We start from the raw sequence: 14,649 nt of genomic DNA on the forward strand, positions 1-14,649 counted from the left end.
GTGTCTGGTATCTGTCTCCTTTGTTCTCATTGTGGGGAAGGGCAGGGCCTGGCCGCTGGGAAGCTGGGAAGTCAAGCCGTTGCTCTGTGTGTTCCAGGAGTTGGCGGTGCCTGGGACAGTGGAGGATCTCAAAGGTAGGCATCACCCGCTGGCTCCCCATCTTCTGTAGCCATCTTGCGGGAAAGGGGGTCTCTGGCACCCATGTCAGTGCCCACGGACACAACGGAGTTGAGACCATGGATCTGCTTCAGCCTCGCCAAGCCTCTGTCCATGTCGTGTCTGCTGAGGGGAGCGGGCAGGAGAGGGCCACCCTTCGCGTCACACGGGACACGGCATGGCCGCCTTTGTACGCGCCTGTGAGGTTTAGCACTGCGAGCCCGCTGCACGTTGTCACTCGGGGCTACTGGGCCACGGTGGACTTAGGCCTGATCATCACAATCAGGGTTGTGTGTGGGGCGGTGTCATGGGCAAAGGCTGGCTGCTGCCGTTCTCGCAGTTGTTTCTCTCGGGTGGACCAGTGTGTCACTCAGTGTGACAGGTGAGGAGGGAGCCCATCCGGGGGAGGGGGGGGCAGCCATGGGGCCACACCACTCTGTTCCCTGAGGCCACAGCAGCAGAAGCTCTTGACACTGGGTTTGTATTTTAAACGCAGATCTTTCAGGAACAATTCCTGGCCACGGTGATGTTCCTAGACGCAGACATCCTTGTGGGTCTGCTCCGGGGCTGCTCCCGGCTCTGGGCCTGGTGTGTGCATCCCCGTGAGACTCCATCTGTCGCTTACTGCAGGGGTTGCACTGTCTGATGACCACCCCCCACCATCTGCCCACCCCGGGACGGGGACTCGGTGCCCGCCGGCTTCCCAGCCCCAGGGGCTGGCCCCTGCGCCCAGGATGGAGGAGGCCGAGAAGCCCCGCAGGGCAGAGACGCGCCCAGCCCGGCACAGGTCGGAGGGCGGTTTGGAGGACGCGGGTGCCTTGAAGACGATGCCGCCACTGTCACTGTCACAGCGTGATGTGTCCTTCCCTCCGTGGGGCAGTGAGCACTCGGTCCCGGGCCCGGAGGCCCCCTCGCGGGAGCCAGGTGCCCTGAGCAGCAGCTGCCCGCAGTGTAACACCGCAGTGGCCAGGCCCCTGGCGCAGGGGGCTGGCAGCCCCAGTGCTGTGGCCTTGAACCAGGATGTAGACGGCTCCAGCAGTGAGCTGGCCATGTCCCTCCCCAGGGCCAAGCAGCCCGGGGACCCTCTGAGCGCATGCGAGCCCATCAGAATCGTTGTCACCATGAGCAGCACCCCAAACTCTGTGAGCGACGTGGGCAGCTCTCTGGACCTGCAAGCCACACGTGCGGGCAGGGACGTGACGGTGCTCAGCTCTGACGCAGACCACGAGCAGACCCGGGGTCCCGTGGTCACCCTGGCACTGCCCGAGGATGGGGCAGAGAGTGGCCAGGGAAGGGAAAGGACCCCGGAGGGAGCGGAGGCAGGGGCCTCAGGTCAGTGCTGGAACTGTGGATCTGGATCCGGAGATGGGTGCTGTGCCTCCCGGGAGGCCAGCACTGCCCCGAGGCCCTCCCCAGAGCCCACCCCTGTGGGAGCCTCCAAGCCTGGGGTGGGCAGCGAAGGCCAGGTGAGCCTGGACCCAGCCTCCTGTAGGAGCGGCCAGGAGAAGAGGCACGCCCGTGTGCTCAGCGTGGGCAGTGGCACGGACATCTTCGCCGCGGTGGCCAGCAGCAAGGAGGGGCCCATGCCGGCCTCCAAGTCCGACCTGGAGGCCAAGGGGGGACAGGTGCCAGACGAGTCCAACTTCCTGGAGTTTGTCTCCCTGCTGGAGTCCATCAGCACTTCCCCGGGGCCGGGCCAGCGACCCCCAGGTGAGACCCCACCTGCTTTGCCCACTAACGTGGGAGGGGACGGTGCTTGCCTCTGTGCTCAGGGTCTGTTCTTGTCTGCAGGGCCTAGCTACCAGCCGCCTTCCCTACCGGCTCATCCTAGCCACGAGTGCTAGTACTGGGCGCCACGATGGCCATAGGCCAACACGTGCACGCACATGTACACATGTGTACACACATGCTCACACACATTCACACATGTGCACCTGTGCACACATACCCCTGCACATACAGGAGGAACATTCCTTATCTGAAATATCTGAGATGAGTGAACATACCCACACATACACTCACATACACGTGCACACATACACCCCTGCACATACCTCTACATGCACACACAGGAGGTCCTTCCTTTATCTGAAATGCCTGGAACCAGACGTGCTTTGGGGTTTAGTCTTCAGACTGCTATATTTCCATACTCGAGATCTTAGGGATGGGATTGGCCTGAGCGTGAAAGTTGGTATGTTCAGACTCTGCCCCTTGTATGGCAGCCCCAGGGACGTCAATGCCGGTGAGTAGGGTCAACAGTTGACAATCAGGACACCCTCCAAGACAGCAAAGAACCCCCAAGGGTAGAGCAAGTGAAGACTGGTCTCTGCGTCCCCTCCAGGGCAAGGCGGCTAGCTACCCCAAGGAGGACGGTTGCACGGAGGCTGTCAGGCTGTCCCGGTGCCGAGATGCAGACCTGTGCAGAGGTGGGGTGTTCACCAAGCCTGCACCCCCAGACTCTGGCGCACAGTTCTCCTGGCTTCCGTATCTGTTTAGGACTTCCATACTGAACCAAGCAAGCATTCATGTAGAAGTGCACAGTGTCTGTGTGCATCTCAGCCAGTGTCGGCCTGGGTAGCTCAGCTCTCGTACGCTCCCCTGTTTTCCAGATTGTGACATCCAAGGGAGGAAGGAGGAACCCGGTGGACCAGATCCTGGGCTGAGAAAGCCAGATGCTGTGAGCCGTGAGCCTGCCAGCACCAGCCCAGCTTGCACGCCCCCTGCGCAGGCCGCTACTCTGTAAGGGCGCTCCCCGGACAGGCTGCGTCTCATGGGCCTGGCTGAGAGCCGGAGGAGTGCCTGACCTCGGAATGTGTGTGCTCAGCTTCCAGGGTGGCCGGCAGAGGCAGATCATCTACAGGGTCACCTCGCAGCAGGACAGCTCCGTCCTGCAGGTCATCAGTGGGCCGGAAACCTCGGGGCAGGAGGAGACCTCTGCGGATGCCATGCAGGTCTTCATTGATGAGCGCGGTGGGTCTCAGCCCCGCCCGCAAGCATTCTCACGGGGTTCCCTGAGACCCACGTTTCTCATGGGTGGAAAGCAGGCAGCTTTAGCTGAGTCCCACAGCCTGAGCATCAGGGGTTGCAATATGTAGAGAGTTGAGGGATCGCCCCGTAGGGTTCTTGGGAAGAATGTGCTCCTTGGTGCCCCTGGGACTTTGCACATGCTGTGTCCCCTTGCCTGAAACTCGGTATTTCTCCTCTCCTCTGTTGTGTTGTTCTAACACTACACTGTCCCTTTTCTTCTAGAACATCACAGTCCATATTTATCTACTTACAACGACTTGATTAATAACCCTCCCCCCCCCCCCCCACACACACACAGAGTTGTGAAGTAGCAGCCCAGAGCCACTGTTGGGAAAAGGTGCTGGTGTGATCCCGCGAGCTTTTCCAGTGCCTTCCATCAGAAGGCTAAATCATGTGACTAGAGAACTGTTAAGTGGCCGGCTCCCAATTCCAAGGCGGAGACTCAGGTCCTGGTTCTGTGGACTAGGTCTTGGCTGGTCTCTCAGGGTCCCGTGGAAGGACCTGGCATGGATAACAAGTCCTAGCTTATCGTATCTGGTCCGGTCGTTTGTAATTTCCAGTGTTTGGATCTGCAGACATGGAGTGGCTGTTAGGTTAAAAAGAAATTAGCACCGCTGTCCAGGCTGGGGGGCCAGGGGAGCCCTCACTGCACTGCTGGCCCCAAGGTGCCGCCCGGGCCAGTGGGGTGCTGGGACCTCCCATAGCTCTCGGGAGGGGTCGCCCTCCACGCCCCGTGCAGCCTCCCACATGGCCTCTTGCACTGTGGACAAGCTCCAGAGGGCAGCCATGCAGCCACGCGCCATCTACCCACCCCTCCGAGTGGGGGCCGCCAAGCTCATGCCTGGCAGGCCTCCCTCCACTCCCGAGGGCCTGGGCCTTGCCGAGCCGTGAACAGCCAGAAATGCACCGTGGCTCCTGGGGATGCCCTGATGACGTGGCCGATTTTGCAGGGGAGATCCGGTCCTGTTACTTGAAGTCCGGGAAGCAGAAGGAAGGCCCTGCACCATGCCCTGTGGCCAGCTTGGACGGTGTTGCCCACGTCCGGTGAGTGGAGCTCCATCTTGGGAGCACCAGCCCCTCGGGAGGTGTCCAGCCAGGGCCGCTTTGACAGGAAACCTGTCATGACAGAACTGGGAAACAAGCAGTGCTTTGGCCTGGCCACCAACTCTGCAAAAATGAATCCAGCCTATAGCCTAACTAGGGAGGAGCCGGGTGAAGGAGGCCTTGTGCCTCAGTTTACCACACAGTTTAACCAAGGACAGCTGCCCCAGGCACGTATCTGCAGCTGGGTTAGGCATGCGGTGGTCGAGCGGTGGATGGGGGGGTCGTCCTGTGCTTCCTGGTGGGGGCCTGGGGAACGTGAAGCTGGAGCCTGGGGCTGCCGCCCCTCTGTCCCCACCACCCACCCACAGCTGGGGCTGTTTCCTGATCGCGGGGACCCCTGCCCCCTGCAGCCAGGCACTGTGACGGCCTGAGGCCCTGGGCAGCACGGTGGTCAGGGCTGACCGTGCCAGCCTGGCACCCGCAGTGCCTGTGCGCATCCATGCCAGCTCTCCACCGCGGCCGTGCTGCTCACCCCTCACCCCCTTGTGCTTCCGCGACAAGCTCTCGGCCAGGGATGACACAGCCTTCGCCTCACCCGTCTGCAGGGAGACGCTGGTGAGCTCCTCCAGCACCACCACCTCCGGGAGCCCGGACCCGTCCTCGGGGGACCCTGTGGTCAGCGCCCTGCAGCAGCAGCTGCTGCTCATGGCGGCCCGGAGGACGCCGTCAGAACCGCCCCGGGTATGTGTGGCAGGGCGCTGGAGACAGAGGGGAACCCTGAGACCTGCCCCTGGTGGACGGGCCAGGGGGCTGCCAGCAGCCTGAACCTTGGGGGAAGGGGGACAGTCAGGTCATGGAACCCCTGCTCACTTGCTCTTCCGTCTGGTCCCTCCTAGCCACCATGCCGCATGGGTCCCTCAAGAACTTGTGGGGTGCGTTTGCACCCGACGGGAGGTGCAGCCCCAGCCCTGACCCACAGGGCCTCCCACAGCGGTCCTCCCCTGGGGCCTCCTCCCCGGTCCTTCCCTGTAAGGTCTGGAGACTTTTGTGAAAGCAGGGACTTCCATTGGAGCTGCAGCGAATGGCTCTGCAAACCCACACCATTAGGTTTCGTAAAGGGCACAGTCCTAGGCTGTAAGGAAGTGATGTGAGGTGAGCTGTGGCCAGCCGGGCAGGTGCTGAGTCTCTGGCCTGCTTGTGTGTTGTCCCCATGCCCGCTTCACCAGGGCAGCCGGCCAGACTGTGGGTAGATTGCTCACCTGCGCCATCTGTGGGGCACGGCAGGAAAGGACGCCCGGGGAGGCTTTGCTGTCAGTCCTGGGTACCAGCTGCCTCATGGACACAGTTCAGGGCCAGGTTCTGAAGCTCCAGTGCCGGACAGAGTCCCAGACAGGCCCAGATGGTGGTCAGTCCCCACCCTGGCCCCCTAGGCTGGCCTGTCCCCCATGCCGCTGTCGAGATGGCTCGGCCCTCCTCCCTGCCCCCACTCTGCCCCCTGAGCTGCACTGAGCCTGCCTTGCCCCCTTGCCCAGCGCTGGGCCCAGTGGGTCCCCAGTCCCCAGGCCCCCAGAGCAGCTGGCTGCACTCACACTTGCCAGGTTCTTGATGTCAGCGACTCAGCCTGAGTCTGGCGTGTTTAGCTTCACTCTTCTTCCGTGCCAAGGAGATGCGAGGCCTTGGGAAGCCAACCCAGCTGCCGCCACCCTTTTGCCCTCCTCCTCCTCCCCTTCCCTTCTCCTTTCCTCCCCACGGTGTCCTGTGCCAGTCAGCTGCAGGAAACCGTGTGGGAAACACAAAATAAAAGCAGGCAAGAGGAAAGACTGATTAGAATGGCCCAGCAAGACTACTCATGGAAGTGCCCAGAGGACTGGAAGAATCCCAGGGAAAACTGCAACCTGTGCTCACCACACACACCTGCCCTCACCACACACACCTGCACACCCGCCCTCACCACCGAGCCACACCTGCCCTCACCACCGAGCCACACCTGCCCTCACCCCCACCTGCCCTCACCCCCCACCTGCCCTCACCCCCCACCTGCCCTCACCCCCCCACCTGCCCTCACCCCCCCACCTGCCCTCACCCCCCACCTGCCCTCACCCCCCACCTGCCCTCACACCTCTGCCGAGAACGGCTCTGGGCCACCGGGACGGTGGTCCCTGCCAGCCCCAGCACTCCATTCCACAAAGTTGTGCTTTTCCCTGGCAAAGTCTGTGTTTCTCAGGTATGGATTACAGGTTGGAGCCCAGCTCCTGGCTCACTTCAGATGTTTTATTGTTGGAGTCTCATATTTCATGTGAAAGCTAGTCACAGCAGTGTCTTGATCTTCGTGAGCATGATGCTCTGATTGGAGACTTCGTGCTACAGGGGGCGGACACGTATGGTTCCCAGAGGTCATGTTCTCTGTCAGAGAGCACACTGCAGACTAAGTGTGGGGCTTTTACCTTCAGAATTTGAACGTCTGTGTTGGTATTTTTGAGCTTTGGTGTATACTGGTGTCCATGGCCTGGCACCATGAAATTCTATCTCTAATTCTCTCTCTATCTCTCACTCTGTCTTTCATTTCAAAGCATGTCAGCCAGGATCTGGAAGACTCATCCTGTTCTTCTGCGCAAGGAAAGTTTAATCGGGAGCAGTTTTATAAATTCATCATTTTCCCTGGCAAGTGGATTAAAGTGTGGTACGACCGCCTCACGCTGCTGGCGTTACTGGATCGGTGAGCTGCGAGCAAGGGCCGGCGGCAAGGGGCCAGTGAGCATACGTAGATTCTGGTCTTGCGCTCCTTCTTGACGTGGCACTGACTGGAGTGGCTCTCCCGGTCACCCCTACCCTTCTGTCTGCCCCAGGGGAAGTGGAGTTGGCCCGAGGTGTGCTGCTTGGTGGACAGGTGGGGAGGAGGGGTTGGAGAGGAGAGTGGCTTTGGAGGGGGGACAATCAGTGTCCACCAACTCTGGACTGCAGCAGGCTATTCAAGTTGTCCAGGCTGTTGGAACAAATTTCGTGGCAGTCCCCGGGGGCGGGGGGGTGGAGGCCGGGCCGTCCGGCTGTCCTCGGTCCCTGGTAACAGCTTGTCATGGTAATGTGCAGTAATGTTTTAAACAACATGATCACAGGCAACAAAAACAACCTTCTTGAAAAATGACATCAGTCAATTTGGGGCCGGCAGGTGTCTGCTCGCAGCTCCGGGTACCCGGGCAGGACGCCAGCACCATGCAGTGCTTACCATGCAGTAGAAGGAGGCCTCTCTTTAAATATTAATGTTTATCTTTAGAAACTATGGAAAATTACAACAGCTAGTGGTAGCCCTGTATATTAAAAACAAACCTTTCTGTAGAATCTTGTATTTGTTACTCACTAGCCAAAAAACCCCAAACAACAACAACAGAATTTAACCAGAAGACCAGTTGAGTTTTTGAAAATGGATGATTGTCACCATCCTTTTTTTCTTTTAAATCCTTGTCTCTCCTACGCTTCTGTGAGTCATTTGTTTTAAAGGTAAAGACCACGCCTTCTCTTTCACCCTGTGACGTGCTGTAGCATGGTTTGCGGACGCAGTCAGTGTGTGGAGTGAGTCAGGTCGGGATAGCAGCAGGTTTCCCAGCACCGGTGTTGCTCTGAAAAGCTCGTGCAGAGATTTAACGAGCAGTGATTCCACCCCAGGTGCCAGTGTTGTCAGATGGTTTGTGCTGCTACCAAATTAGTTTTTCAGCTGTGGTAATTTTCTTTCCTTTTTATTAATATCTTTATCATCTTTAAGTCGTGTACAAAGGAGTTCCACTAAACCAAGCAGTTTATAAGCACAGTGCTGCCCCTTCCAGCTTCTCACCATCCACTTCAACCCACGTTTCCCCTCACTTGTCTTAAATTTATTGGCCCTTTTAAAACTTATGCAGCGGTATCACTTTTGCCATCGTGTTGTTTTTTCTGAGAGGCACGCGTGGATTTTAGTTTCTGCTCAGGAGTGGGCTAGCGGAGCCCCTCTCTCTCGCCCAGCCCAGTGGGTGTGGAGCCAGACGGTGCAGAAGCCCAGAAATCCAGTCAGCCCCTCTGAGAGCCCCTGTGCCTTGGTTTCCTGTACTGTGGGCTGTGGGGGGATCTTGGCCATAGGCGCTGCCATCCTGATGACTGATTGTCAGCTAGAACTCTGAAAGCAGATTAAAAATAAAACGTTGGGTCATGAAGTCAGATCATATCAAATCCAGACACTGAACCCAAGCCTTAGCGGGCCTGAGCCTGGAGCCGCGTAACCATACGTGTGAATGTACACGCATATTTGTGTGTCTATGCACACGTGTATTATGTACATGTGTGCATAATGCATTGTGTGCATGTGTGTATGTGTATATGTATCTACATGTGCATGTGTCCATGTGTATATGTGTACGCATACGTGCGAATGCATGTGTGCATGCATACACATGTACACAACATCTTTTATTTGCTTCTGGGACAGGACAGCAGACTGCTCCAGAGACAGTGTCTAGAAATGACTTCCTGCAGGCCAATTCATGTACTTTCCTTTCCTTTGTATTGAGAGGAGCCCAGGAAGCTCTGGAACATTCTGTGGGTCAAACCTTGACACCTCTACTAAGAAGTCCAGTGCTGAGCCACGCCCAGCAGCTCACATCTGTAACCACATCTATTCAGGAGGTTAAGGATCACAGTTCAAAGCCAGCCTGGGCGGGAGAGTCATGAGATCTCCAATAAATAAGCCAGAAGTGGCACTGTGACTCAAGTGGTAGAGCGCTAACCTTGAGCAAAATGGGAAGCTCAGGGGCAGTGCCGAGGCCGAGTTCCAGAGCCAGGACTGGCGCACGCACACGCACGCGCGCGCACACACACACACACACGCACAGAGCTCAGTACTGTGGGTGAGGAGGTCCAGTGGGATATGTTTCTTTTATTTTACAGAGACCTGGGATGGAAGCCAGGACTTTGTTTAAATAACATAACTATAAGAGAGGAAAGGAAGGAAGGGCAAGGCTGTTGAGCCTCCCAATGGATGTGAAGGCTCAGAAGCAGCCCTTCAGCCCCTGGCGGGGTCTTTAGTCTGCCCGCCACCGCTCAGCCCAGCCCACCTCCTGTCTCCTTTCCGCTGTTTCCCCACATGCACAGAACTGACGACGTGAAGGAGAACGTGCTGGCGGTCCTGCTCAGCGTCCTGGTGTCCTTTCTGGGCTTCCTGACACTCAATCGTGGCTTCTGCAAGGACCTGTGGGTGCTGCTGTTCTGCCTGGTCATGGCCAGCTGCCAGTACTCCCTGCTCAAGGCAAGACAGATCCACCCACCTACCCTCCCACACCCCTGCCCCTGCCCCACCAGCACTCCCGGCTCAGGGAGAGACAGACCCAACGGCCCTCGCGGAGAGGTGACGCGCACTTCTGGTTTGTGTTTCAGAGTGTGCAGCCTGACCCTGCCTCTCCAGTCCACGTAAGTCCTCACCTCATTCTCACGTGTCACGGCGCTTACCAGACAGGAGCAAGCACGTGGTTCTGTGCTCTAGACAGAGCTGTGGGGTAGTGGGAGGGGACGGGCCTGGGGCTGCATGGGGTGGGCACAGGGCAGAGCCCTTGAGGGAGAATACAGGCCCGGGGTGGGGGGTGGCTCGGAGGCTGGGGGGCTGGGGGTGTCCCGTGCCTACCATGAGGCCTGTGGCTATTAAATAACACAGGCAGTGGGCTTGAAGCAATTCTGTGGGCAGGAATCAGGCTCATTTTCAAAGGATTATCATACATATTTGGGGGGTAAAATAGGGTGCTTTGCTGTATCAATATGTGACAGAATGTCTGAACGAAGCTAATGAACATCACCACCCCTCCACGTACTTAACAAAACTCTCCCAGCACTGTGCAGGTGTGCATGGTGATGCGCTGCTCTCCCAGGCCCGTTGCCCCTGTCCCGCCCCTCCCCCCCACGCCAGCATCTCCCCTACCCCTGCAACCACAGTGCTGGGCTCTGCTACCATGATTCGACATTTTTGGATCCAGCAGAGTGAGGTCATGCGGTGCTCACCCTTTGTAGTGTTGTGTGTGTGTGCACGTGTTGCATGCGTGCTTGTTACACAGTCCAGCCATCACTAGACACACAGGCATTTTCTGGATCTTGCTTTCATGCTTCCTCCCCCCCCCCCCCCCCACCTACATGTTTTTTATTCTCTTGGAGCGACCCCAGCAGGACTGCCAGGTCCTGTGGCCGCCCGGCCCAAGAGCGCGCGAGGGCCTCCACGTGGTTTCCCACGGTGCTGTAACGCTGCGCCTCCCAGGTCCATCCTACTTCACCCTACCAGCCAGCATTCACCTTTTGTCTGTTTGATAAACCTGCCCAGGAGACCTGTGTCGGCCCCGCTGAGGTTGCGCTTTACGTTTTTGTTGTACGTGAAGAACTCTCCAGGGCTGCGTCGTTGTTGGTGTGCTGTAATCTTTCACCATCTGGACCTGTTGGTGCTCACCGTGCACTCACAGCTGCCTGGTGCCAGTGGGTGCTGCGGGCCTGGCCCCATCCTGCAGACGCTGGTGCCCCATGGCCCCGGCCAGCCACGGCGTGGCAGGCTCCTGGGACAAACCTTTGCAAGGAGGGAAAGCTGGCTGTCCCTCCACCCACTTTTAAAACATTCACATCTAGGAAATTTCCTAGGGCTGACTTTTAATCTGTGTGGGATCAGAGTAATTGAGGGAGGCTTATAATGGGGTGATCCCATGGGTTAGAGGCCATCTCCCGAAACCCTCCGTTCTCCATAATTGGTTTACGTGGGGTACCTCTTGCTTTATTATTGAGTCCAAACGTCAGGTTCAGTAGCAGTGTGTAATCAGTGCATGGAGACGTCTTGTGATTACCATCAGGCCCGGGAGGGCGGTGGTCTGGGAATCCCCACCACAGCCCCCTGCGCCCCACTGCCGCTGGCTTTCTGGGTAGCTTAGAGGGGGCTGGTGTCTGTATGGAGAGTCACTTCCCTGGGTGCTGGGAAACAAGGCAGGACAGGTGAGGTCCTCACGTGACCCCATACCATGCGTCTGACTGGTTCTAGGAGGAGCGAGCAGGCTGCACCTTCCCCCGGGGCGTGGTTCCCTGCAGCTCCCAAGAGAGGACTTTCCTTTCTGTCCCAGGGAGGCTCAGAGCTCACTCAGTGCAGTAATTAATTCACTTGAACAGATTTCTTAGTAGATTAGTCTCTAATCTTCCTTGGCAGTTCTCCCATAGTTCTAAGGAAGGGGGGAAGAAACAAAAGGGCTTGCCAGCATTTCCTCTCGCCATCCAAGCCGAGCCACGTGGTGTTCGGAATGCAGATTCATGATCTCCAACTTAGAGGTGGGAAAATTTGAAAAAGGCGATGTCCAAGGGAGATCGCAGACTCAGGGCGCAGAGCCGGTTCCCAGCCCTAATGCCAGCGCCAGCCTGAGGATTTCCATCCACGGGATGGGGGTGGGTGGGGTAGGGGGTGCTCCAGACACCACCTTGGGTGCTCTCTGGGAGGCATAGTGATGAATTCTAGCATTTCTGCTTTACTCGCTCCCCAGAGCACAAGTAGCCAGTTTGGAGCAATTGTCCACACTCATCAGGGCAAGTATGGCAGTGTGTGCTTGGAGGGGTGTCCTAGGGTCAGTCCCATGGTCCATGGAAAGGAAGAGGGTGCCGGGCATAGGAAAGGCAGGAATGGACCGAGCATGCTCAGTGTGTGTAGCTCTTCTGTCTGGTGAGGCCTGAGGAGACGAGGCTCTGGAGGGGCTGTGGACCTCCCCCACCACTCACTCCCTAGGGCCCCCCCCGCACCCCAGCCCCTGCGTCCCTGAAGATCTCTCAGACACCTCATCTTCCAAACAATAAGACCCCGTTTACTCTTAGGGAAGTAGTAGAGCGTTAGCATTCCACTCTCCTCCTGGGCGGACATCAGGCCAGCTTATGCCAAGTACACAGGTGGGCTTCTGGGGGGGCTGTGGCTGGACCAGCGGGTCCCTCAGCAAGGTGCAGATGGGGGTCAGGGGCAAGGCGATGCAGGGTTTTCTTCTTCTTCCTTCCTTCACCTCTCCCTGCCCCTGTCCCCTCCTCTCTTCTTCTTTGTGGAGAGCGGAAGGCCTGGCCGTGTCCTCCTCGCCCCGTACACTAGTGATGTCTTTTGCTATTTGCCTGGCAAGTGCATGTGGACCAACTTTGATTTTGTTTTCATTTCTTTGATGCAAATAAAACCTTTCCACTCATTAATATGTGACCTAGTTGGATTCAAAGGAAAACTCTTTACAAATGCAAATGCCTTCCAAGACCTAGGCTGGTCCAGGGGCACCGGCCACAGCCAGCACACGTGTCTCCTATGAGAAGATGGGCTCAGAACAGAGCCATGCTGCTCAGGAGCAGAGACAAGGTGCACCGCACAGCTCTGTGTCACCCATGTGGACAGGGACTGGAACTCACATCTGCCACACATGCTGACCCTGCCCTTCACACTCGAAGCACTTCGAGAGTTGCAAAATATACTTTCCTGGGGAAAAGAAGAATTGCACGTTGGTTTGTGAAATGCGAATTGTTGGTTGACTCTTGCTCTCGAACCTCCATGTTACATCCTTTCCTGAATTTCCCTGCCGTTTGAGAACAATGAACCATTCCTGCTTCTCACGTGTGCATGTGTGTGTGTGTGCGTGCGCATGTACCTACATATGCACACATGTGCCTACACACCTGTGGCCTAGTGGCGCTGTGGCTCAAGCAGTAGAGCACTCGCCTTGAGCTGAAGAGCACAGGGACAGCGCCCAAGCCCAGAGTTCAAGCCCCATGACCGACCAAAAAAAAAAAAGAGTGTAAACCTGTGGCCTACACATAAATGTATACAAGTATTCATACACAAACGCCTGCACACATAGCTTTGTAGGCACAGCTCTGTGCCTGCTTTGTTTTCTAGGACTTGAAGTGACTCAAGTTCACAACTTATGGATTCTGTTTCCTATTAACAAACAGTGAAGCCAGGTTAGAGCCGATGAGGGCTTAGACTAGTTTTGCCTTGAAGTGAATGAGTTGGATTGAATTCTCACTATTGGAGAAAGCTTTGACTTAGATCTTCTGTAAGGCTGGTAGTTAAGTTTTAGATAATCTTGTCAGGTTTGAAGTGTGTATCATTCTTTGTGATAGCTCCATTCTACAAACAAGCATTGGGCCTTGTTCTTTTCCTGGTGTTGTCTGTGTGTGAGTTGTGGCAGGGCAGGGAGGAGGAGAGGCCTGGTGGTGCATACTGTGTTGTGTGGTGTGGGACTTGACAATTAGGATAAAATTGTATTTGTTTTCCAGGGACACAACCAAATCATCACCTACAGCAGACCTGTCTATTTCTGTGTGCTGTGCAGCCTTATTTTGCTTCTCGATGCTGGGGCCAAAGCCAGGCACCCACCCCGATTCGTGATGTACGGCCTGAGGCTCTTCTCTCCACAATCCCTGCAGTTGGCCAGGGATGGCCTCATAGGTGAGTGTTCCGTGGGGCCTACGTCCCCCGCTGGATAGGCTGCCCGCCCGGTCACCTAGCCAGGAGTGAGGGTGCCCCCGCAGGACCCACAGTGGGATACTTGGAAATGATCTGTCTTCTGTGACCAAAAGCTACAGCTCGGGGCCATCTTCAGGGGGTGACCGCCTGATAGCCTGGCCGGGGTGACCACTGGGCTGTGGCAGCCTTGCCTGTGTGCTGGCCGAGGGGCCTGGGGCTGCACCCCACTATAGGAGGATGTGGCGAGGCCTGGAGGTTGGAGAGTGTTTCAAGCAAGTTGGCTGATAAGTATCTAGAACCCATCGGGCATCCAGCATCCAGCACATTCATGTGGGCACCATGGGGGGTGGGGGGCATTGGTCGGCAGAGAGTTTGCGTGACATTGACACCCACGGCTCCAATGACTCTGGGGGATGAGCTCTGGGAGCCGTGGGCCACTGTGAGGGTTCACATACCTGTGAGTGTGTACAGGCTGCAATCCCCTGACCTGTAAACGTGCAACGATCTAGGCCATGGCCACCTTCCCCGGACCTCAACATCTTGCTGTAGGGGTCCAGCTCTGGTCCCCCAGCCCCGCCTTGCTCCTCTTCCTGTGGCATCAGAGGCAAACTCGCTGTCTCCTGTACCAGATCCTGTGTGTCCTCTGGGGGGCCGGTGCCTCGCTTCTTGGCAGGTCTAGGAAAGAGCCTAGCAGCCACTGGCCGTAGCCGCGGGGCCCAGTTAGGAGAGAAAACGGTGTTGCAGGAATAGTGGGAAATGATCTCAAGCTTGGACTCCAAGTCTGGGCCTTTCTTTCTTTCTTTCTTTTGGGTCCAGTCGTGGGGCCTGAACTCTGGGCCTGGGTGCTATCCCTCAGCTCTTCAGCTCAAGGCTAGCGCTCTACCACTTGAGCCACAACGCCACTTCCAGCTTTTTTCTTTTTTCTTATGTGGTGCTGCGGAATCGAACCAGGGCCTCATGCA

General features: G+C 57.1%; 1 protein-coding gene across 1 annotated transcript in view; it reads left to right on the top strand.

Moving 5' to 3' along the window:
• The window catches only part of Pcnx2 (pecanex 2), a 101,890-nt gene that overhangs the window by 5,066 nt on the left and 82,175 nt on the right, over window positions 1-14,649 (top strand). The window contains exons 4-13 of the mRNA XM_042686185.1: window positions 787-1,866; window positions 2,282-2,398; window positions 2,766-2,895; window positions 2,981-3,126; window positions 4,134-4,227; window positions 4,833-4,968; window positions 6,798-6,943; window positions 9,343-9,496; window positions 9,625-9,657; window positions 13,498-13,669. Coding sequence (XP_042542119.1) covers window positions 787-1,866; window positions 2,282-2,398; window positions 2,766-2,895; window positions 2,981-3,126; window positions 4,134-4,227; window positions 4,833-4,968; window positions 6,798-6,943; window positions 9,343-9,496; window positions 9,625-9,657; window positions 13,498-13,669 — 2,208 coding nt within the window. The remainder of the gene's footprint in view (window positions 1-786; window positions 1,867-2,281; window positions 2,399-2,765; window positions 2,896-2,980; window positions 3,127-4,133; window positions 4,228-4,832; window positions 4,969-6,797; window positions 6,944-9,342; window positions 9,497-9,624; window positions 9,658-13,497; window positions 13,670-14,649) is intronic.

This window comes from Dipodomys spectabilis, unplaced genomic scaffold, assembly GCF_019054845.1.
Source record: "Dipodomys spectabilis isolate Male_0828 unplaced genomic scaffold, ASM1905484v1 ptg000096l, whole genome shotgun sequence".
Lineage (NCBI taxonomy): Eukaryota > Metazoa > Chordata > Mammalia > Rodentia > Heteromyidae > Dipodomys > Dipodomys spectabilis.